Consider the following 25,048-nt stretch of genomic DNA (forward strand, 5'->3'; position numbering starts at 1 on the left):
TTTGTTACTGTTCTGGAAGGATCTATTGGACACTTTCTTTTGTGTGGTGTTATGCCTCTGATGACCAGCTGATGGAGGCATAAGCTCATAAAAGTCAAGACACATAAGCAGTCATCAGCAACACCCTGCCCAGCTATTTCATGATCCCACGCGTTGCCCAGAGGGATTTACAGCACCTCTAAACGTTCAGTTCCCAACACTGCCCTGAAAAATAAAAACACGCAGCTCCATTTCCATAGAGACTGCTGAAATGTTTAGAGAATTGCTAAAACAAGAGTTTCTAAACTCCAGGTCTGACCCGAATGAAGCTGTTCTCATTCCCTGCTACAGCTGTCAGCAGACCACATTCACATTCTTAGCTAACCATCACACTACACGTTTTCCTAGTGCCCCCAATAATTCTGAGTAAAAGGGAGTGTCCTATAATAAATTCTCTGCTATATTACATTGTGACCCAAATCTTCCCAGCCAGGTATTTGTCACACAGACATTATTTTCACAGTCGTCTGGCTGTGTCCTCAACACCAAAGTTGAGGTTTGGAAAGGAGCGTGTGTGGGTGTGTGACTACAATTACACAGGGTGTGTAATGCAGACGAAACTCGGAGGAGCATGGCCTTCCGTCATTCCATCTTGTAAGTACATGTCATCTGTGCAGACAGGAGACTCTATAAGCCTTAAATAACATAATTTATTCAACATGACACTTATGTATCTACACCTTCAGTTCTAATACAGCACACAGACATAAATACAGGCAAGGAAGACACCCTACACAAAGGAGTTCAACCCCTACCATCAATGCTCAACAATAGTACACACAAGGCTCAGCCTCTAGCCCTTAGTGTGTGGATTACAGGTTTGTAGGTCACTTTTGTGATACACGTACCTGTCACTACACGGCTCGGCACATCGGTAGCTGCAGCCTGAACTGACTGTATATTGCTTTGACCACCTCAGTGTTTTTATGATCTTAGCATATCCTATGGACAAGGGGTCCACTACTGGATTCCCACCCAGGCCAATTGAAGGAGCTTGTGTAAGATTTGAAGGCTTCCTGGATCAGCGTTCTTCACAGTTTCTTCACTTATACGACATTTATGTCCATTCTGTGTGGAAGCTGATTTGTACCCCAAGGCGGTGCAGAGATCCTGAGGATAATATACACTACTGCTCACACACAAGCTGTGTAGGGTTATATAGAACCTACACGAGACACTTGGCAGAAAGCAAATTCCCTGTGGCTTATTAGTCCTTTCTGATCCACCCTAGATAGAAGCAGTTAATGTGTGTCCTGCCAGCAGGGATGTCTGTGCCCTAATATTAGCAGGTGGTGTGTCGGGGAAGTCATGTTGGGTAACAGCAGCTTGGTGCTCCAACTTTGGTTCAGGTGACAAGTAAAAGGCACAATCTTCTCAGCGCTGCATAGCTTAGTCGTGTCTTATTGCATGATGGCCCACAGGGTTCTCTGTTAAAATAAAATCTGTCTATTTTCCATTTCAATTGATAGAGGTTATGCAGAGGTTGTTTTATAGCATCCATGAGTGTATTAAAGCCCCCCCACCTCCCCCCTTTCCCGCCATCCCTCTCTATCCAGGTTAAATGTAGGTGGTATTAATTTCTTATACAAGGATGTACTGGAAGATGGATGGTCTACTGAAGAAGCATAACAAAAGGCAACTGGAAAACTGACTTCCACCTGTACTCGTCTAGGTGTCGACTGGAAGAAATGTGGCTGGTGCTAGCTTAAGACCACATTTCATGTCTCTACCAGCTTGATCAGAGGTAATGGCCTTCCAGAGCCAGCAGGGATGTACCCTCGTTTGCTGCAGAAAAAAAAGCTCGTATTAATGGACAAAAAGCATAAAGCAAGCAAACCATCGGAGTCATAGTACAGCTGGTCTGTACTGCTACTGGAATCAGCAGTAGGAACCTACACATTCTGGAGGTTGGGTCTGGAGTAATTCTTTGGCAGATAAGACGTGTGTCCTGGTTGAGAGGATAGAAAATGTTCCAGTTTATCCTGTAGTTCAAGGTTCTGGAAAACAAAAACAAATAATGAAATGAGGTCACCTTGAGACTATGAGTAATACAAGTAGGAAGAAAGTTTGACGACAGTACAAAGACTCCAGATTAGAGAAGACAATTTAATGTTCTCTTCTATTACCCATTTCAGGGCTTCATTGCGTTGAGTGATAGGAACTGCAGAAACCTCCGAGCCCCCTTGAAATTTGATTTATGTAACATATATACACTGTGTTCCAAATAATTATGCAAATTGCATTTAAGTGTCAAAGATTTAATTGTTTCGCTTTTCAAATAAACTTGTGGATGGTATTGTGTCTCAGGGCTCAATAGATCACTGAAATCAATCTTAAACACGTGATAATTATTTTTCCAGGTGATTCAAATTAAAGGAAAACTACTTAAAAATGATGTTCCACATTAATTAAGCAGGCCACAGGTTTCAAACAATATGGAAAATAAAAAGGATCTTTCTGCTGCTGAAAAGTGTTAAATAGTGCAAGGCCTTGGAAAAGGCATGAAAACATTAGCTATTTCACGAAAACTTAAGAATGATCATCATACTGTGAAGAGATATGTGACTGAAACAGAGCGCAGACAGAGTTCATGCAGATAAAGGCATAATGAGGAAGGTTTCTGCCAGACCAATTCATTGGATTAAGAGAGCAGCTGCCAAAATACCATTACAAAGCAGCAAACAGTTATTTGAAGCTGCTGGTGCCTCTGGAGTCCCTCAAATCTCAAGGTGTAGGATCCTTCAAAGGCTTGCTGTGGTGCATAATCCTACTATTTGGCCACCCCTAAAGAATGTTCACAAGCAGAAACGGTTGCAGTGGGCCCAGACATACATGTAGACTAATTTTCAAACAGTCTTGTTTACTGATGTGTGTTGAGCAACCCTTGATGGTCCAGATGGATGGAGTAGTGGATGGCCACCATGTCCTAACAAGGCTGCGACATCAGCAAGGAGGTGGAGGAGTCATGTTTTGGGCCAGAATCATGGGGAAATAGCTGGTAGGGCCCTTTAAGGTTCCTGAAAGTGTGAAAATGACCTCTGCAAAGTATATAGTTTCTAACTGACAACTTTCTTCCATGGTATAAAAAGCAGAAATGTGCCTTCAGGAGCAAAATCATCTTCATGCATGGCCATGCACCAGCTCATGCTGCAAAGAATACCTCTGAGTCATTGGCTGCTATGGGCATAAAGGGAGATAAACTCATGGTGTAGCCACCATCTTCCCCTGACCTCAACCCTATAGAGAACCTTTGGAGTATCATCAAGCAAAAGATGTATGAGGGTGGGAGGCAGTTCACATCAAAACAGCAGCTCTGGGAGGCTATTCTGACTTCATACAAAGAAATACAAGTAGAAGCTCTCCAAAAACTCACAAGTTCAATGGATGCAAGACTTGTGAAGGTGATATTAAAGAAGGGGTCCTATGTTGGCCTGTTAGGATGTTTTGGAGTTAAATAGCTTTTTTGTTCAGTGAATGTGACCTCCTAATGGTGCAAATTCCACAAATGAGCATTTTAATTTCTTTAAAACATATCAAATGTTTAGAAATTCTACTGTGCCTAATAATTTGGAACAGTGCATTTTGAGTTTTTATTCATTTTGGAGATTATGTTGTTATCATTGGGAGGTTTCTTCAATAAAATTCAATGTATACGCTAACGGGTGATGACTTTTATTAGACTGACTGTCATTTACACCAACCATTTAGGAAAATCTGAGAAAAACATCATTTGCATAATAATTTGGAACATAGTGTAGAAGGTTATCACTGAAGATATGTGACTGATATCAGTACTAGTATTATCAGAAAAGAGACTGACATAAATGTACAGATGGCTTCCAGGCCAAGGTTATTTTGTCCCGCAGTTCTCTCCAGAACGGTCCTCACACATGCATGCTCAGTAATGTACAATATGTGTTCTTACTAGTGAATGCTTATGGCTTTGGCCTATTTTTCATGTGGAATAAGTGTATTGAGTGGTGAACTTCAGCATGTCCTAACCTTTTCTCCTCCGACAACACCTGGCGGGGCAAACCGGTACATATCAGACCTGGTCCCTCTCAGATTAGAGGCTATTTTTGGTTAATGTGAAAGCTAGACCAAAAAGGTATTGATTCCTTGAGTTGTAAAATTACAGAAATGTGATGTTGAGACATTAAAAACTAACAAAATAAAGACAAGTCAATAACAAAAGATGACCAGCTTCAAGTTGGATACAGTAAAAGATCATGAACTTGAGGCTATGTGCACATGCTGCGGAAAGGTGTACAGATTTTTCCTCACTGATTTTGGTAAACCCGCACGTAAACCACACTGCGGATTTACCGCAGAATTACAGCAGTTTTTGTGCAGATTTCACCTGCAGTTTTACACCTGCGGATTCCTATTAACCCCTTAACGACCGCCGATACGCCTTTTAACCACAAGCGCCGTTAATTAACGGCGCTGTGGAAAAAGTGAATAGCGCCCCCCCAGAGTCGGATTTTCTCTGGGGTCTCGGTTGCCGAGGGTAGCCGAGACCCCAGAGAACATGATTCGGGGGGTTTTTACCGACCCCCGAGTTGCGATCGCCGGTAATTAACCGTTTACCGGCGGTCGCAACAAAAAAAATAAAATGCGATTTGCCATTTAATTTCTCTGTCCTCCGATGTGATCGCACATCGGAGGACAGAGAAATAGGGTCCCCGATAGCCCCCCAATACTCACCTATCTCCCCCGGTGCTCCTCGTGGCTCCCCATGGGCGCCGCCATCTTTTTTCCGGGAAAAAATGGCGGGCGCATGCGCAGTGCGCCCGCCGCCCGGAAGATCTTTGGGGTCTCGGCTGCCGGGGGTAGCCGAGACCCCAAAGAACATGATCGGGGTCGGTTTGCACCGACCCCTGTTTTGCGATCGCCGGTAATTAACAGTTTACCGGCGACCGCAAAAAAAAAAAAAGCGATCTGTAATTCTCTGTTCTCTGATGTGATCGCACATCAGAGGACAGAGAAATAGGGGGATTCGGGGACCCTATCATACTCACCCGGTGTCCCTGGGTCCTCTTCTGTCTCCTCCTGCCGGCCGGCTTTTTCCTCATGGCGGGCGCATGCGCAGTGCGCCCGCCATCTGCTGCCATCTGCCGGCCGGCAGGAGAGACGAGTTGGGGCTAAAATTAGGGTTAGGGCTAGGGTTAGGGTTGGGGCTAAAATTAGGGCTAGGGTTGGGGCTAAATTTAGGGTTAGGCTACTTTCACACTAGCGTTTTTTGGCTTCCGTCGCAATGCGTCGTTGGAGAAAAAACGCATCCTGCAAAAGTGCTTGCAGGATGCGTTTTTTCTCCATTGGCTTGCATTAGCGACGGATTGCCACACGTCGCATCCGTCATGCGACGGATGCGTCGTGCTTTGGCAGACCGTCGGCACAAAAAAAGCTACATGTAACTTTTTTGTGCGACGTGTCCGCCATTTCCGACCGCGCATGCGCGGCCGGAACTCCGCCCCCGCCTCCCCGCACCTCACAATGGGGCAGCGGATGCGTTGAAAAAACAGCATCCGCTGCACCCGTTGTGCGGCGCTTACAACGCTAGCGTCGGTACGTCGGCCTGACACACTGCGATGGGCCGAGTACGACGCTAGTATGAAAGTAGCCTTAGGCTTCTTTCACACTTGCGTCGGTACGGGGCGGTCGCAATGCGTCGGCCCGACGTACGTTGTGAAAATTGTGCACAATGTGGGCAGCGGATGCAGTTTTTCAACGCATCCGCTGCCCAGTCTATGTCCTGGGGAGGAGGGGGCAGAGTTACGGCCACGCATGCGCGGAAATGGCGGACGCGACGTACAAAAAAAAGGTTACATTGAACTTTTTTTGTGATGACGGGGCTAAAGTTATGGTTAGGGTTGGGGCTAAAGTTAGGGTTAGAGTTGGGATTAGGGTTTGGATTAGGGTTGGGATTAGGTTACGTTTGGGATTAGGGTTACGTTTGGGATTAGGGTTGGGATTAGGGTTAGGGGTGTGTTGGATTTAGGGTTTTGATTAGGGTTATGGTTAGGGTTGAGATTAGGGCTGTTTTGGGGTTAGTGTTGTGATTATCGTTAGGGTTGTGATTAGGATTATGGATCAGGTTGAGATTAGGGTTAAGGGTGAGTTGGAGTTAGGGTTGGAGTTATAATTTGGGGGTTTCCACTGTTTAGGTACATCAGGGGGTCTCCAAACACGACAGCCAATTTTGCGCTAAAAAAGTCAAATGGTGCTCCCTCCCTTCTGAGCTTTGCCGTGCGCCCAAACAGTGGTTTACCCCCACATATGGGGCATCAGCGTACTCGGGATAAATTGGACAACAACTTTTGGGGTCCAATTTCTCCTGTTACCCTTGTGAAAATAAAAACTTGGGGGCTAAAAATCTTTTTTGTGGGAAATTTTTTATTTTTTTATTTTCGCTACTCTGCATTATAAACTTCTGTGAAGCACTTGAGCATTCAAAGTTCTCATCACATATCTAGATAAGTTCCTTAGGGGGTCTAGTTTCCAAAATTTGGTCACTTGTGGGGGGTTTCTACTGTTTAGGTACATCAGGGGCTCTGCAAACACAACATAACACCCACAGACAATTCTATCAAAGTCTGAATTCCAAAATGGCGCTCCTTCTCTTCCGAGCTCTGCCGTGTGCCAAAACAGTGGTTTACCCCCACATATGGGGTACCAGCATACTCAAGACAAATTGGAGAACAAATATTGGCATCCAATTTCTCTTGTTACCCTTGTGAAAATAAAAACTTGGGGGCTAAAAAAATCTTTTTTGTGGAAAAAAAATATTTTCTATTTTCACTACTCTGCATTATAAACTTCTGTGAAGCACTTGGGCATTCAAAGTTCTCACCACATATCTAGATAAGTTCCTTGGGGCATCTAGTTTTCAAAATGGGGTCACTTGTGGGGGGTTTCTACTGTGTTAGGTACATCAGTGGCTCTGCAAACGCAACATAACACCCGCAGACAATTCTATCAAAGTCTGCATTCCAAAATGGCACTCCTTCCCTTCCAAGCTCTGCCGTGCGCCCAGGGCCGTATTTAGGGTTTCTGCTGCCCTAGGCACTTTTAGTGCTGACCCCCCCCCCCCCCCCCCTTTGGTGAGTATGACACTATTGGCAGTGACTTTAGCAAGAATCGCTGATCCAGCAATTTTTCTGCATGTGCCGCGTAACGGATCACTTACGGCAACACTGCGTTCGGCCTCATTCATTCCCTATGGGATTTGCGGCACTTATGATCTGGCAAATGCGGTACCATACCTCCCAACTTTTGAAGAAGGGAAGGAGACAAAGTGTGCGGCGCGTGGCGCGCCGCTGCAAATTTTAGGCCACGCCTCTGACCACACCCATTTCACAACTAGTCACACCCATATCCACGTCCCAACCACAGCCATTTCGAACTGCTGATCACACTGTTTTATATACAATAATTATAAACGAAAAAATATGGCCACAGTGCTCCATACTGTATAACGGCCACACATGATGCTCCATACTGTATAACGGCCACACATGATGCTCCATACTGTATAACGGCCACACATGATGCTCCATACTGTATAACGGCCACACATGATGCTCCATATTGTATAATGGCCACACATGATGCTCAATACTGTACAATGGCTACACAGTTCTCCATGATACTGTATAATGACCCCCCCTCCTGTATGCATGGCTCATATTCCCCCCTATATGCATGGCTCACGCTCCCCCCGTATGCATGGCTCATATTCACCCCCCCCCCCCGTATGCATGGCTCATATTCACCCCCCCCCCCCGTATGCATGGCTCATATACACCCCCCCCCTGTATGCATGGCTCATATGCACCCCCCCTGTATGCATGGCTCATATACACCCCCCCTGTATGCATGGCTCATATACACCCCCCCTTGTATGCATGGCTCATATTCACCCCCCCCCTGTATGCATGGCTCATATTCACCCCCCCCCCCTGTATGCATGGCTCATATTCACACCCCCCCCCCCCCCTGTATGCATGGCTCATCTCCCCCTCCCTCCCTGTATGCATGGCTCATCTCCCCCTCCCTCCCTGTATGCATGGTGGCTCTGGCTTATCTCCCATCCCCCCCCCCCCGTATGTGTGGCTCATCTCCCATCCCCCCCCCCTGTATGCATGCATGGTGGCTCTGGCTCGTCATCTCCCATCCCCCATGCGTGGCTCATCGGCAGCCTGCCCCGCCGCTCCCCATCTATCTTGTGGCTGCCGCCTGCCGGGCTCCCCGATCCTCCTCCTTCATCCTCCCCGGCTCCCCCCGTCCCTGGCTGTCATCATACTCACCTGGCTGTGTCACCTCACACCGCGCACGGCGCGCAGAAGAACGGGATCCTCCACCTCTGTGCTGTGTCCCGGCGCAGCACCCTCGTCGTCCTGTATGAGCGGTCAGGTGGTACCGCTGATTTAAGGTCATGACCTTAATCAGCGGTACCATGTGACCGCTCACACAGCGAGGGTGCAGTCACTGAGAGCAGACCAGGCGTCGCTGGAGCAGGTGAGGTGAGTATGCATCAATCATAGTGTGTATGGGCAAGGAGGTGGCGGCGGGGGGGGGGAGGGGCTTAAGCCTTTAGGTGACCCCGGCCGGACCAGACTTTGCATTAAAAAAAAAAAAAAAAAAAAAAGGGAGCACACACACCTGCTCAGGTGCTGCCCCCCCGCATGGCCCCGCCCTAGGCACATGCCCTCAAGTGCCTAGTGGCAAATACGGCCCTGCGTGCGCCCAAACAGTGGTTTACCCCCACATATGGGGTACCAGCATACTCAGGACAAATTGGAGAACAACTTTTGGGGTCCAATTTCTCTTGTTACCCTTGTGAAAATAAAAACTTGGGGGCTAAAAAATCTTTATTGTTAAAAAAAAAATATTTTTTATTTTTACGACTCTGCATTATAAACTTCTGTGATGCACTTGGGCATTCAAAGTTCTCACTACACATCTAGATAAATTCCATGGGGGGTCTAGTTTCCAAAATGGGGTCACTTTTGGGGGGTTTCTACTGTTTAGGCACATCAGGGGCTCTCCAACTGCGACATGGCGTCCGATCTCAATTCCAGTCAATTTTGCATTGAAAAGTCAAATGGCGCTCCTTTGCTTCCGAGCTCAGCCATGCGCCCAAACAGTGGTTTACCCCCACATATGGGGTGTCGGCGTACTCAAGACAAATTGTACAACAACTTCTGGGGTCCATTTTCTCCTGTTACCCTTGGTAAAATAAAAATTTGGAGGCAAAAAATCATTTTTGTAGAAAAAATGCGATTTTTTTATTTTCACGGCTCTACGTTATAAACTTCTGTGAAGCACCTGGGGGTTTAAAGTGCTCACCACACATCTAGATAAGTTCCTTAAGGGGTCTAGTTTCCAAAATGGTGTCATTTGTGGGGGGTCTCCACTGTTTAGGCACATCAGCGGCTCTCCAAACGTGACATGGCGTCCGATCTCAATTCTACATTGAAAAAGTAAAACGACACTCCTTCTCTTCCAAGCTCTGCGGTGCGCCCAAACAGTGGTTTACCCCCACATATGGGGTATCGACGTACTCAGGAGAAATTGCACAACATCTTTTGTGGTTTAATTTCTCCTGTTACCCTTGTGAAAATAAGAATTTGTGAGCAAAAAAATCATTTTTGTAAAAACAAATGCGATTTTTTATTTTCACGGCTCTACGTTATAAACTTCTGTGAAGCACTTGGGGGTTCAAAGTGCTCACCACACATCTAGATAAGTTCCTTAAGGGGTCTAGTTTCCAAAATGGTGTCACTTGTGGGGGGTTTCCACTGTTTAGGCACATTAGGGGCTCTCCAAACGCGACATGGCGTCCGATCTCAATTCCAGCCAATTCTGCATTGAAACAGTCAAACGGTGCTCCTTCACTTCCAAGCTCTGCGGTGCGCCCAAACAGTGGTTTACCTCCACATATGGGGTATCGGCGTACTCAGGAAAAATTGCACAACAAAATTTGTGGTTAAATTTCTGTTTTTACACTTGTGAAAATTAAAAAAAATGGTTCTGAAGTAAAATAATTGCAAAAAAAAAAGTTAAATGTTCATATTTTTCTTCCACATTGTTTCAGTTCCTGTGAAGTACGTAAAGGGTTAATAAACTTCTTGAATGTGGTTTTGAGCACCTTGAGGGGTGCAGTTTTTAGAATGGTGTCACACTTGGTTATTTTCTATCATATAGACCCCTCAAAATGACTTCAAAGGTGATGTGGTCCCTAAAAAAAACATGGTGTTGTAAAAATGAGAAATTGCTGGTCAACTTTTAACCCTTATAACTCCCTAACAAACAAAAAAAATTGTTTCCAAAATTGTGCTGATGTAAAGTAGACATGTGGGAAATGTTATTTATTAACTATTTTTGTGACATATCTCTCTGATTTAAGGGCATAAAAATACAAAGTTTGAAAATTGCAAAATTTTTAACATTTTCGCCATATTTCCATTTTTTTCATAAATAATCGCAAGTAATATCGAAGAAATGTTACCACTAACTTGAAGTACAATATGTCACGAAAAAACAATCTCAGAATCAGCGGGATCCGATAAAGCGTTCCAGAGTTATAACCTCTTAAAGTGACACTGGTCAGAATTGTAAAAATTGGCTCGGTCATTAAGTACCAAATTGGCTCTGTCACTAAGGGGTTAAGGAGCAGGTGTAAACCGCTGCAGAATCCGCACAAAGAATTGACATGCTGCAGAATGTAACCCGCTGCGTTTCTGCTCAGGTTTTTCCACAGCATGTGCACTGGGGATTTTGTTTTCCATAGGTTTACATGGTACTGTAAACGCATGGAAAACTGTTGCGTCAAATCCGCTGCGGATCTGCAGCGTGTGCACATAGCCTAAGACCCTGGACATTCAAGAGAATCACTGGCCACATGGCTATCAGGGTTGGAGAAAAAAACTAGTGGCTGCGGGGCAAACAAGACAGAAGACAGATCAAGGGTTTCTTCACACGTGAAAATACATTTAGAATATTGATGCTGTAATTTACACGGCTGTTCAGATCACACCTCTTTCTGCTATCTCATTTGGTTACGACACAGGTTTCCACGAGGGGTTAACTCCAATACTCAAAGATTCATTCAATGATGCCCAAATTCTCACGACTTGTGCAGTCACAATGATTGAGAACGTGATATTAGGCCGGTGTAAAAGCTTCAGAACTAAATGTGTATATCACACACTCCGGTCTCACCTCTGCCTGCAGCCATGACACTTTCTCCTGCAGTTCTTGAATGAGCAAGTCTTTTTCTTGTGTGGCTGTCCTGGAATGCTGGAGCTGAAGATAGAAAATATCACAAGGAGATGAAATTCTCTGGCCACTGTGTGAATTATGTAGAAGTTGTCTGACTTGGTCATCTCCTTTCTGACATGAAACCATCCCAGAATCCTCTGCAGTTACCTGCTCAATCATCTGACGCACTTTACGCTGTTGGCTTTTCAGCATGTCGTTGAGGTGATGAATTTTCTCTTTCAGAGTAGACACCGTCTTTTCCAGTTCTTGACATCTAGAAGACAACAAAGAAAGATCACTAAAGTCAGCACCATAGGGTGCTGTCCAGTGCCGACTGGACTATAGAGGGACTTCATGGGCAGCTCTGGGGACCCATTAGAAGGGGGTAGTCATTTGGGCTCTTTAAGGGTACGGGCAGCCTTCACTTCTTTCCCACTCTGAAAATGGATATGGGAAGAGGGCTTGAACCACCAAAGCATGCTGATATATAAGCTATGTGGGGATTCATGAATTAGCTATAGGATCTCCGTTGTATGCATGGTACAGCTGTTGAGAGATCAGTACACCCCATTCACAGGCCTCCTCTCACCTCTCCTGCATGGGTCCCTCTTGCTGATTCTGTTCTCTCATTTTATCCAACTCCTGCTCATTATGTTTTACTGTCTGAAGCAGCTGCTGGTGTTCCTGTAAGTGGAAAAAAAAAAAAAAACAATGATGAATCTGGTCTTCCCGAGACAGTGCACATTACTTTACGATCCTGACAACCACATTTTTATGGAATATAAATGTTTTATGAGCTTTACTGACAACTGTGGCCATGCTATCCTGAGAATTGGGGTGTCCAGATCATACAAATCCACCACCACATATCTTTCAAAAATAGGTCAATAAATAAAGTGGAATTTAGTTAACAGCTGTTACCTTCTCCATGTTGGACATCAGCCTCTTCAGCTCATCTACCTCTTTCTGCCGCCCAGCAGCTACTCCCTGCGCCTCTATACGTGCTCGCTGGCTCTGCTCAGCCTCCTGTTGCCATTGTGTTAGTTTTTCCTAAAAATTCAAAACATCTACATTTTTGAAAAGTTTCTTTTAGATAATATAGCATTGTTCTAGACACATTCTTAGTCTGACCTCATACATCTTGCGGTCTGCCTGGTGCCGTCTCTCAGTTTCCTGAAGTCTGGCATACAACCTCTGTGCCGTCTCCCTCATGTTCTTGCCATTATCTAGTGGAAATTCCTAAAGTCACAAAATACAAATAATGAATTAAGACTAAAATGGAAAAGTTGCTTATTGGGGCACTACAGCCTTCTCTGCTCACCTCTTCATGAGCCGCTGTGTGTGACCACAGTGTATTACTAAGTCCATCGCCATTCTGCCTTCCCACCAGATCACCCTACACAGCAAGACAAGTCATAAGAACACTGTCCAAATGTTCTGCAGGGCGTCCTGTGAAAATCTAGAGTTTACCTTGTCAGATTGGTGAACCTCATGCTTGGAGGCATCAAGGTCTTTTCTTAGAAGAGTCAAGGAGGTGCGAGCCTAGAGGAGAAGACATTACTCTATGATCAGGGTTTGTATGAAGAATATCCCAACCATCCATACTGAGCTCACAACAAACCATTCTTTGTAATTTAACCTGACAATAATAAGTCATGGCTTGTAATACCATTACAGCAGAGCAAGCAGGAAGAAGAGTGTTCATGCACAGAACAGGAGCAGAGGTCCGAAATTAACCCGGAGCTCCAAGTGGTCATTATGGCAGGATTATACACTTTAGTATGGGTATACACAGCAATGCCCGGCTATGGCTATGACATTGCAGGTGGGCAGCCTTTTTCAGCTCCCTAGTATGACGTGCAGAAAACCTGACAACCAAGGACTAAGCAAACATACTGCTACATACATTAAGTTTGCAAACTATGGTGGCATCAAAATTAATAATCCTTTCTTGAGCCTTGTTAGTGAGGATGTCAGTAATTATTTCCTTGCTCACCTCCTGGATCTGCCGCACCTCGTTCCTTAGCTGGCTGACGTTCCACTCATGGTTTTTCTTGTTCTCCGCTTTGGCTTTGAGATATACCTGGAGAGGAGGACACCCAGCTATAATCTATACTGATTACTGAAGGCTGACAGACACAGACTGCTCTAAACACCGTGCATACTTCTGTGCTAGGATCACTCTCATTTCTGCCATGAAGAGAGCAAGGTTGGCCTGACAATAATATGGTTGCTTTCCATTACTGCTCTTCTCTCTTCCCCAGTATGAGCAGTTGTAACTATTGATATGTAAATGGAGGTCAGCGCGAGACACTAATACCACTGCAAACAACCTTTATGTTTTTACAGGACACACCTATGCCTCAATTATTCTGTCTCGAGCTCCACCACAATAACAGGGAGAGGACATATGTCTGCGTGATAGAATATCTGTGGGATCAATGCCGCTATAATTATATGCTACTCCATTCATCACATTAAGTAGTCAGTAATCTTCATCCATATAGATCACATTCCTCAGTGACATAAAATGGCCTCCACCTGTCTGTACATTCCCTGGAGCTGACACACTAGGAGGAAACAACCAAACCTTCTAAATGGGAAGTCTCGTACTTTAATAATCTCTTCATCTCCATCTTTGGATTTGATCAGTTCCGAATTGAGGGGTTGGGATCCTCGTAGGGGGCGGGAGGAAATGAGGGCGAAGGCACGTCCCACTGGCTGAGGACAACAAGGAAAAATTAGTGACAGCTGTTTACACCAAGGGGGTCAATATAGATCCATGTCATTGATATCGGGGTACATTTTGCTTCCTTTCTGATGAATATGTGAGGGTGTCAGATGTCAATACGAGGAATTTGCATCATAACATCAGCAGAAAATGACGCCATGTCTGCGGGACAATCTAGGCAGGCTGAAAAAAATAGGTGACAGCCACCCTGAGTGGCCATCCTTCTATTCCCGTAGGTAAGTGCCAACAGATAGCAATATGGTATCGGCAGGAGGGGGAAAAAGGGGTCTTGTAGTTGCAGGCTCACCTTCACTTTAGTGGTGTCTGTCCTGTCAGGAGACTTGTCGTCACGTAGGGTCAAACGCAGCGTTTTTAGACTGTCCTAGGAGTAAAAGACAGTGATCGTTCACCACAGCCACTTACGTGAGTGGATTTACAGGCACTTGCTGAACATTCACAGTGACCCGCCTCATAATAACACCCTTTACTCCGCGACTCCACAGAGCTGTCCCAGTGAGCTCATAGCTTAATAAGTGAGTGGCCAGTGGTGATCATCCATGAGGCACACAGTGACTATTCGCAGCTGGAGAATGACTGTGTAATTTACACTGAACTCATACTGACGGTAAGGTGGATGTAGCCCTGTAATCTGACTAGGGTGAGTGATCAGCAACGAGGACTAAAAGTCCTCTACTCACAACGTTGATGCCTTTCCTCGCTGGTAGCAGCCTCACTGTCCTATTCTCAGTGCAGCTGATTAATCATTTATGGCAGCACTGTGTAAGAGAACAGGACTCCAGATAGCAGAGCAGGCCTAGAGAAAAGCTGACATTCCTGAAGGTAGATATGAGGCTGATGTCTGGGCAGGTCCATGGACTGAGAGGCCACCTAAGTGGTCTTCCCCCAGGACCATCTGTACAGCCATACATTGCAGAACACAGTCTTACTATAGATACAATGTAACGACTCCCACCAAAATACTGTGTAAGGGTTCAGTCTTACACATGTATATTAGAAGTACGCCCGCACTGAATGGATGCTTTGCTTTTTTACAATTTTTTTCTTGAGTTGGATTTGTTCGACTTTTTGTCTAAAAGCTTTAAGTGTTACTTTCCTGTTGGAACATTGCGGAAATAGCCACTATAACGAAGTTTCAAGGTCATTGACTTTTGTGGGGGTGACAAGCAATAACATAGGAAGCCATTATCACATGTCGTGGATTGAAAAATTATGGCATGGTAATGTTACAAAATCATTGGCAACGTTTTATCAAATTACTAAAACTATATGAAGCTGTAAAACACAAGTGTGAATGAGCCCTAACATCGCCTCCCAGAGTACCACAGCCATCCAAAGTAACAACTCCCACTATAATGACAGGTACAGACAGAGAACATAGAAACAATCCACTCTATACAGCTCCAAGCTATTTACCAAGAGGGAAAAAATCACATACACATGTATACATATCTATCTATAGACATGATGACTGACCGGCTCGGACTCTGGCTGGAGCTGCTGCAGGGTGCACAGGCCATTCATGGTCGCTCTCTGCTCACACATAGCACAGCACTGATCTCATCTGGGGGAGGACAGAACACAGTACTTAAGAGGCTGCTGACGTCACTGGGAGCACCCTGGATGATTGGCCCCAGGACAAGAGGGTGGAGTCATCCCTGAAGCATTGCTAGGATGACTAAAAAGCATGGCAAGGACTCCAGAGACAGGATTATACTATGAACCCTCCACAGTACAGAACTAGGGTGGAGAAAGCCAAGAGACTGCAGCTAGAGAGCAATCATGTGACGCCCCCCCCCCCCCCCACCAATGCTGCACACTCAACTCACACCATTCTACCCAGGGCCGGACTGGGACTAAAATTCAGCCCTGGCATTTGAAATTACACAGGCCCACTTGTCACATGGTGACTGTATAATATCTTTGTACACTTGTAGGCAGGGCCGGTTTTAGGCAAAGTGGGGCCCTAGGTAAAGTTTAAAATGGGGCCCCAAATGCTAACATATCGCACATCACACAGAAGCATTTCTGTTGTATTTACAAGCGCTGATCTCAGGACGCTAAATGAGTTTGATCAACAATACTGAAGTTGTTCAACGCTTGTTTCCCGGCCTCTTTCCACCAACTGAGGAATAATGATGGGACAGAACGATCACTAATAGATCACTAACAGATCACCATACAGTATCATGCTATCAGCAGCACATCTACAGTTTGCACCGGCGATGTGCTGCTGAGAACAATGATTTTTGTTCCAGCAAAAACAATCTGAATATGCAGCATTTTACTTGTTTAGTAAAATACACCCCATAGTCCTCCATATATTATAATGTGCACCACAGTCCTCCATATAGTATAATACACTCCCTATAGTCCTCCATATATTAAAATACACTGCTCAGTCCTCCACATAGTATAATACACTCCTCATAGTGCTCCATATAGTATAATGCCCCGCCATAGTCATCCATGTAGTGCAATTCACTTCCCATAGTATAATGCACCCCATAGTTCTTCATATAGTATAATGTATTCCCCATAGTCCTCAATACAGTATAATGCAGCCCACATATAGTATAATGCAGCCACCCTAGAGTATAATGCAGCCACCCCATAGAATATAATGCAGCCCCCTCATAGTTTAATGCAGCCCCCTCATAGAGTATAATGCAATCACCCCTCAAAGAATATAAATATAATACAGCCCCCCATTAAATATATTGTAGCCCCGTATAGAATATAATACAGCCCACCTGCCCACAGAATATAATGCAGCCCCATCAAACAGTATGATGCAATCATCCCTCATAAAATCTAATACAGCCCCCCATAGAATATAATGCAGCCCCCCATAATATATAACACAGTCTCCCCCATAGAATATAATATACCCCCCATAGTCTATAACACAGCCTCCCCCATAAAATAGAATATACCCCCCATAGTATATAGCACAATCCACATAGTATATAGCAAAGCCCGCATAGTATATAGCACAACCCGCATAGCAGATAACACAGCCCACGTAGTAGTATACAGCACAGCCCACACAGTAGTATACAGTACAGCCCACACAGCAGTATACAGCACAGCCCACATAGTAGTATACAGCACAGCCCATGTAGAGGAACAGCACAGCCCATATAACAGTATACAGTACAGCCCACGTAGCAGTATACAGCACAGCCCACGTAGCAGTATACAGCACAGCCCATGTAGCAGTTTACAGCACAACCCACGTAGTATACAGCACAGCCCACACAGTAGTATACAGCACTGCCCACACAGTAGTATACAGCACTGCCCACACAGTAGTATACAGCACTGCCCACACAGTAGTATACAGCACAGCCCACACAGTAGCATACAGCACAGCCCACACAGTAGCATATAGCACAGCACACACAGTAGTATACAGCACAGCCCACACAGTAGTATATAGCACAGCCCACATAGTAGTATACAGCACAGCCCACATAGTAGTATATAGCACAGCCCACATAGTAGTATATAGCACAACCCAAATAGTAGTATACAGCACAGCCCACATAGTAGTATATAGCACAACCCACATAGTAGTATATAGCACTGCCCACACAGTAGTATATAGCACAGCCCACACAGTAGTATACAGCACAGCCCACACAGTAGTATATAGCACAGCCCACATAGTAGTATACAGCACAGCCCGCATTTCTCCTCCCCCCCGAGAATGGATCCACAGTCCAGATATAAAAAAAAAACACTCCTCACCACTCCTCGTGCCCACGTTGCTCCCTGCTCCTGTCTCGGCGGCTGCCGCAGCAATGCCTCTGACACGGTGAGTGCGCGCACCCGCAGTGTCAGAGGCAGAGTGGGGAATGATGGGAGAGGGAGTGTCAGCAGATGTTCTCTCCTCCATCATTGCAATCAACTGCGGCCGCGGCGGTGCATTTGAGTCGGCGCGCAGCAGCCCACTACTGGCACCGGCCCTTCTGGCATTTGCCAGAACTGCCCGATGGCCAGTCCGGCCCTGATTATACCAGTTGCTTGAGTTATTAACTTACAATTAAGGACTACATAACTTATTTTTTGCAGTTTGTGCACTAGTTTAAAGGGAACCTACTCTGGAACTCTCTACCACAACATATCAGACTCTCGCCTAACATGGAAACCTTAAAAACGAACCTGAAGACCCACCTCTTCCGACAAGCCTACAACCTGCAGTAACCGCCGATCGACCAAACTGCTGCACAACCAGCTCTACCCTCACCTACTGTATCTTCACCCATCCCTTGTAGATTGTGAGCCCTTGTGGGCAGGGTCCTCTCTCCTCCTGTACCAGTCGTGACTTGTATTGTTCAAGATTATTGTACTTGTTTTATTATGTATACCCCTCCTCACATGTAAAGCGCCATGGAATAAATGGCGCTATGATAATAATAACCCATCAGCAGGATTGTGCACCATAGCCTACAGACTGTCTGGTCGGCGCCGTAAGGCTGCCGTCACACTATCAGTATTTGGTCAGTATTTTACATCAGTATGTGTAAGCCAAAACCAGGAGTGGGTGATAAATACAGAAGTGGTGCATATGTTTCTATTATACTTTTCCTCTATTTGTTCCACTCCTGGTTTTGGCTTACAAATACTGATGTAAAATACTGACCAAATACTGCTAGTGTGACGCCAGCTATTTATACTGATTAGACCGAGGTCACACTTGCAAGTGTGATGCAAGAAATTCGCGCGAGTCTCAGTACCCCCCACTGCCACCGACACTCGGGACTGGAGCGTTCAGCTGCATGTATTTCTATGCAGCTGCTCGCTCTGGTCCTGAGTGCCGGGTATTGAGACTTGCACGAGTTTCTTGCATCACACTCGCAAGTGTCACCCCGGCCTTACACTGATACCTGGGGATGAAATCCGTCTTCTGCTTGTTGTATAATCTTTGTTTTCAGTTTTGAGTTAATGATATGCTCGTGCTCCAGGGCCGGCCAGTAGGGAGTCTTCGTGTGGTGTTCTGATTAGGTATTTATAATGCAGACATTACATAATGAATATTGTACATACTGAAAAAACCCTTCTGCAGACAGGCGCCGGCAGTGGCACTTGCGCTGCAGCATAAAAGCATGTTTACTGTGTTGTTAATAAATGTGCTTGAGGTTATCTTAAAAAAAATCCATTTGAAAATGGCGCCTGCGCAGTAGCTGCTGTCGGTGTGTATAGAGGTGATCCTGTAGCTGCTACTGCGCAGGGGCCGGCAGCGCCATCTTGCTAGAGAAAAATAAAAATGTCCTCCACCAAGATGGCGCCGCCTGCACAGTAGCAGCGATAGGATCACCTCTATACACACCGGTAGCAGCTACTGCGCAGGCGCCGGCGGCGCCATTTTCAAGTTGATTTTATTTTACTATCAAAATAATCTCAACCACATTTATTATTAACACAGCATGTACAAATTATTCATTATGCAAACTAGGGGGCAGGTCAGTGAGGGATCAGTGACCTGTCAGCAGTCTGCTTTATGAATAGCCAATCAGAGCACCACATAAAGACCCCCACAGATCCCCTCACAGGCCACCGCAGAGCACGAGCATATCATTAACTCAAAACTGAAAATAAGGATTAAATGACAACCAAGAGACGGATTTCATCACCAGGTATCATTTTATTCAGTATAACGGTGCCGACCTGACAGTGTGTGTAAAGGTTATTTTATTTGTGCTGTCACCCACATTGAGCACTGTGACACTAGAGTATAAACAAAATCGGTCCGATGTTGATCCAGAAAAGTAAGATGAGTGTCATGCGACTGCAATGCAATTTTTCTTATCTAGCATCCGTATGACATACGTATGCAATGTATTTTTAAAGGGAACCTGTCACCCCCAAAATGGCTGGTGAGGTAAGCTCACCGGCATCAGGGGCTTATCTACAGCATTCTGTAATGCTGTAGATAAGCCCCCAATGTTACCTGAAAGAGGAGAAAAAGACGTTAGATTATACTCACCCAGGGGCGGTCCCGCTCTGGTCCGCGTCTGATGGGTGTCTCCGGTCCGCTCCGGCGCCTCCCATCTTCATTCCATGGCGTCCTCTTCGGGTCTTTACGCCGCGGCTCCGGCGCAGGCGTACTTTGTCTGCCCTGTTGAGGGCAGAGCAAAGTACTGCAGTGCGCAGGCGCCGGAAAGGTCAGAGAGGCCCGGCGCCTGCGCAATGCAGTACTTTGCTCTGCCCTCAATAGGGCAGACAAAGTACGCCTGCGCCGGAGCCGCGGCGCGAAGACCCGAAGAGGACGTCATGGAACGAAGATGGGAGGCGCCGGAGCGGACCGGAGACACCCATCGGACGCGGACCAGAGCGGGACCGCCCCTGGGTGAGTATAATCTAACGTCTTTTTCTCCTCTTTCAGGTAACATCGGCGGCTTATCTACAGCATTCCAGAATGCTGTAGATAAGCCCCTGATGCCGGTGAGCTTACCTCACCAGCCATTTTGGGGGTGACAGGTGCCCTTTAACATCAGCTTTTACATACTGTAATTCTCTATGTCATTTAAAGCTAGTTTACAAACTAATAAAGCAATCTTATTGTCAGGAAATATGACGTAATGTCTTATTGTTCGATCACACACTGAGCTCTGCTGCATCTTCCTGCGTAAGTGACGTGTGGCCCAGACACGCTGTGGGCTTTCTGACCCCCCTCCTCACACTGCCAGTCAGCTCTGTGTAATCCTATACTCCTTTCCCCCTCCCTCAGGAATGCTTTTGTTTGCAGCCATGCATCTTCTGAGTTGTGTGAGAATGATTCATGATGAATAACTCGACCTCAGGTGGTGTCAGAGATATGAAAGTTATATATTTGGGATGTGCAACAATAGGGCTACACACCCGTGCGTTTTCTAAGCGCAGCGCCTAGCAGAAACAGAGAAACAGATTACTGCTTAACCGGGGCTCATACCCACTTTGTGTTTATGCTTAAATGAACCCCCATGTCATGATGAGCATAATGAAAACTTTGTCTTTCTTCTACGAGGTTCATACGCCGAGATATGGTTAGAGATGGCTTTTCATAACTTTGAAAAGGGGAGTATTCAGCCTCCGAGTGAGGTCAGCTCAGGGGGAGTGCCATGGTTTTGGGCCCAGGTATAAGATAGTGAGACTTCATTTTTCACTAGCTTTTGTCCAGGAGGCTAGCTGAGAGACGCTCTGTAATGCATCTTGATTTATCGCCCCTCCCCCGCACCGCATGGTCTCCTATGAAATGATATGAAAGAACTGTAAGTCTATTTTCATCTTTAATCCCCTTATTTTTGTAATCGTCTGTATATACGATACTTGGCTCCTTTTGTAATATCTTGTTATACTTTTGTAAACACTTTTGGTGTAAAATATATAAACTTACTAGCTTGGTTTCTCCTTGCTCTATAACGTGTTGTCCTCTGAAGTAAATTACGCTACTAATTGGGTTGGCTCTTGACTAGTGTTGAGCATTCCGATACCGCAAGTATCGGGTTTCGGCCGATATTTGCTGTATCGGAATTCCGATACCGAGATCCGATACTTTTGTGGTATCGGGTATCGGTATCGAAACAACATTAATGTGTAAAAGAAAGAATTAAAATAAAAAATATTGCTATACTCACCTCTCCGACGCAGCCTGGACTGTTGTGAATCCGCTTTTGGGCTCCCCTGGTGGTTGCTGGTGGTACTGGTGACTTGTGTGTCTTTGCTGTCTCAGTTCACCTGCTCCCATCAGTGTTTGGGAGTTTCCTATTTAGCCTTGCTCTCCAGTCATTTCCTTGCCGGTCATCATTGTAACCAGAGCCTTCGGTTGCATGTTCCTGCTACTAGTCTGCTGATCAGCTAAGTGGACTTTGTCCTTTTGTTTTGTATCTTTTGTCCAGTTTGCAGTTTTGTTATTCTCTGTAGCTGGAAGCTCTTGTGGGCTGAAATTGCCACTCCTGTGTCATGAGTTGACACAGGAGTCTTAAAGTAATTTCAGGATGGTTTTTTGATAGGGTTTTCAGTTGACCGTGAAGTCCTCTTTTGTATCCTTCTGCTATCTAGTAAGTGGACCTCTCTTTGCTAAATCTACCTTCATACTGTGTATGTCTTTTCCTCTAAACTCACCGTCATTACATGTGGGGGGCTGCTATCATCTTTTGGGGTATTTCCCTAGAGGTAAGCCAGGTCTGTTCCTTCCTCTACCAGGGGTAGTTAGTCCTCCGGCTGGCGCGTGGCATCTAGGGTTAATCAGGTATGCTCCCTGGCTACTATTAGTTGTGTGGTAGATTTAGCTCACGGTCAGCTCGAGATTCCATCACCCAGAGCTCGTCCGTTATCTTTGTGTTTTGATGTTTCCCTGCCATTGGGAATCATGACAGTATGACCGGCCCGTGTTAAAGTTACTGGCAGAAGAAAGGAGAGAAAAAGAAGTCTGTAGAGTTTTTTTTTTGTTTGTTTTTTTTCCTATGTTTGCTCCATAGTTGGATCAGTTGTATTTCAGCTCTAATTACAGCCTTTGCCTTTCTCTCCTTCTAATCCTTGAATGGCTCTGATCTCACCTGTTTAAAGATGGATCCTCAGAGCTTGGCTGCAGGTTTAAATAATCTTGCTACTAAGGTTCAAGATTTACAAGAATTTGTTATACATACTCCGATGTCTGAACCTAAGATTCCTACACCAGAGGTGTTTTCCGGAGATAGATCTCGGTTTCTGAATTTCAAATATAATTGTAAATTATTCCTTTCTCTCAGACCTCACTCCTCTGGAGATCCTGTCCAGCAGGTTAAGATTGTGATTTCTTTGCTGCGAGGTGACCCTCAAAACTGGGCATTTTCATTGACACCAGGGGATCCTGCGTTGCTCAATGTGGATGCCTTTTTTCTGGCTTTAGGCTTGCTTTATGAGGAACCTAATTTGGAGATTCAAGCTGAAAAAGCTTTGATAGCCCTATCTCAAGGGCAAGATGAAGCTGAGATATACTGCCAAAAATTTCGTAAATGGTCTGTGCTTACTCAGTGGAATGAGTGCACCCTAGCGGCAAATTTCAGAGAGGGCCTCTCTGATGCCGGTAAGGATGTTATGGTCGGGTTCCCTGCGCCTACAGGTCTGAATGAGTCCATGACAATGGCTATTCAGATTGATCGGCGTTTGCGGGAGCGCAAGCCTGTGCACCATTTGGCGGTATCTTCTGAAAAGTCACCAGAGAATATGCAATGTGACAGAACTCTGTCCAGAAGCGAGCGGCAGAATTACAGGCGTAAAAATGGGTTATGTTTCTATTGTGGTGATTCTGCTCATGTTATATCAGCATGCTCTAAACGCACAAAGAAGGCTGACAAGTCTATTTGCACTTTACAGTCTAAATTTATTCTGTCTGTAACCTTGATTTGTTCATTATCAGTTATTACTGTGGATGCCTATGTGGACTCTGGCGCCGCCCTGAGTCTTATGGATTGGTCCTTTGCCAGGCGCTGTGGGTTTGATTTAGAGCCACTGGAAGTCCCTATACCTCTGAAGGGTATTGATTCTACCCCTTTGGCTAGTAATAAACCACAATTCTGGACGCAAGTGACTATGCGTATGACTCCAGACCATCAGGAGGTGATTCGCTTCCTTGTGTTGTACAATTTACATGATGTTTTAGTGCTTGGATTACCATGGTTACAATCTCATAACCAAGTCCTTGACTGGAAAACAATGTCTGTGATAAGCTGGGGATGTCGGGGGGCTCATGGGGATGTACCTTTGGTTTCCATTTCGTCATCTACTCCCTCTGAGATTCCAGCATTTTTGTCTGATTATCGTGATGTTTTTGAAGAGCCTAAGATTGGTTCTCTCCCTCCCCACAGAGATTGTGATTGCGCCATAGATCTGATTCCTGGCAGTAAATTTCCAAAGGGTCGTTTGTTTAATTTATCTGTGCCTGAACATGCTGCTATGCGAGAGTATATTAAGGAGTCCCTGGAAAAGGGACATATTCGTCCTTCTTCATCTCCTTTAGGAGCTGTTTTTTTCTTTGTGTCTAAGAAGGATGGCTCTCTGAGGCCTTGTATTGATTATCGACTCCTGAATAAAATTACAGTCAAATATCAGTATCCGTTGCCTTTGTTGACTGATTTGTTTGCTCGCATAAGAGGGGCTAAGTGGTTCTCTAAGATTGATCTTCGTGGGGCGTATAATTTGGTGCGAATTAAGCAGGGGGATGAGTGGAAAACCGCATTTAATACGCCTGAGGGCCATTTTGAGTATTTAGTAATGCCTTTCGGCCTTTCAAATGCACCTTCGGTCTTTCAGTCCTTTATGCATGATATTTTCTGTGAATATTTGGATAAATTTATGATTGTGTATTTGGACGATATTTTGATTTTTTCTGATGACTGGGAGTCTCATGTTCAACAGGTCAGGAGGGTTTTTCAGGTTTTGCGGACTAGTTCTTTGTGTGTAAAGGGTTCAAAGTGTGTTTTTGGGGTTCAAAAGATTTCTTTTTTGGGGTAAATTTTTTCCCCTTCTTCTGTTGAGATGGACCCTGTTAAGGTTCGGGCTATTTGTGACTGGACGCAGCCTACTTCTCTTAAGAGTCTTCAGAAATTCTTGGGCTTTGCTAATTTCTATCGTCGATTTATAACTGGGTTTTCTGGCGTTGCTAAACCTTTGACTGATTTGACTAGAAAGGGTGCTGATGTTGCCGATTGGTCCCCTGCTGCTGTGGAGGCCTTTCGGGAGCTTAAGCGCCGCTTTTCGTCTGCTCCTGTGTTGCGCCAGCCTGATGTTTCTCTTCCCTTTCAGGTTGAGGTCGATGCTTCCGAGATCGAAGCAGGGGCGGTTTTGTCGCAGAAAAGTTCCGATTGCTCATTGATGAGACCTTGTGCGTTCTTTTCTCGTAAATTTTCGGCCGCCGAGCGAAACTATGATGTTGGTAATCGGGAGCTTTTGGCCATGAAGTGGGCGTTTGAGGAGTGGCGTCATTGGCTTGAGGGTGCCAGACATCAGGTGGTGGTTTTGACTGATCAC

The 25,048-nt window shown here is 45.3% G+C and overlaps 1 protein-coding gene across 1 annotated transcript; it reads right to left on the reverse strand.

Annotated features, from left to right (window-relative positions):
• Nucleotides 1-669: 669 nt before the first annotated feature.
• On the reverse strand, nt 670-15,639 carry TUFT1 (tuftelin 1). The gene is made up of 13 exons (XM_077255342.1): nt 15,530-15,639; nt 14,343-14,417; nt 13,918-14,025; nt 13,301-13,387; nt 12,775-12,846; nt 12,626-12,700; nt 12,436-12,543; nt 12,226-12,354; nt 11,894-11,988; nt 11,473-11,578; nt 11,266-11,349; nt 1,936-2,036; nt 670-1,824 (listed from the first exon to the last, which is right to left on the reverse strand). The coding sequence occupies exons 1-13, from the start codon at nt 15,596-15,598 to the stop codon at nt 1,758-1,760; spliced, it is 1,176 nt and encodes a 391-aa protein (XP_077111457.1). The 5' UTR covers nt 15,599-15,639; the 3' UTR covers nt 670-1,757.
• Between the last annotated feature and the right edge of the window lie 9,409 nt (nt 15,640-25,048).

This window comes from Ranitomeya variabilis, chromosome 1 (genome assembly GCF_051348905.1).
Source record: "Ranitomeya variabilis isolate aRanVar5 chromosome 1, aRanVar5.hap1, whole genome shotgun sequence".
Classification (NCBI taxonomy): Eukaryota; Metazoa; Chordata; class Amphibia; order Anura; family Dendrobatidae; genus Ranitomeya; species Ranitomeya variabilis.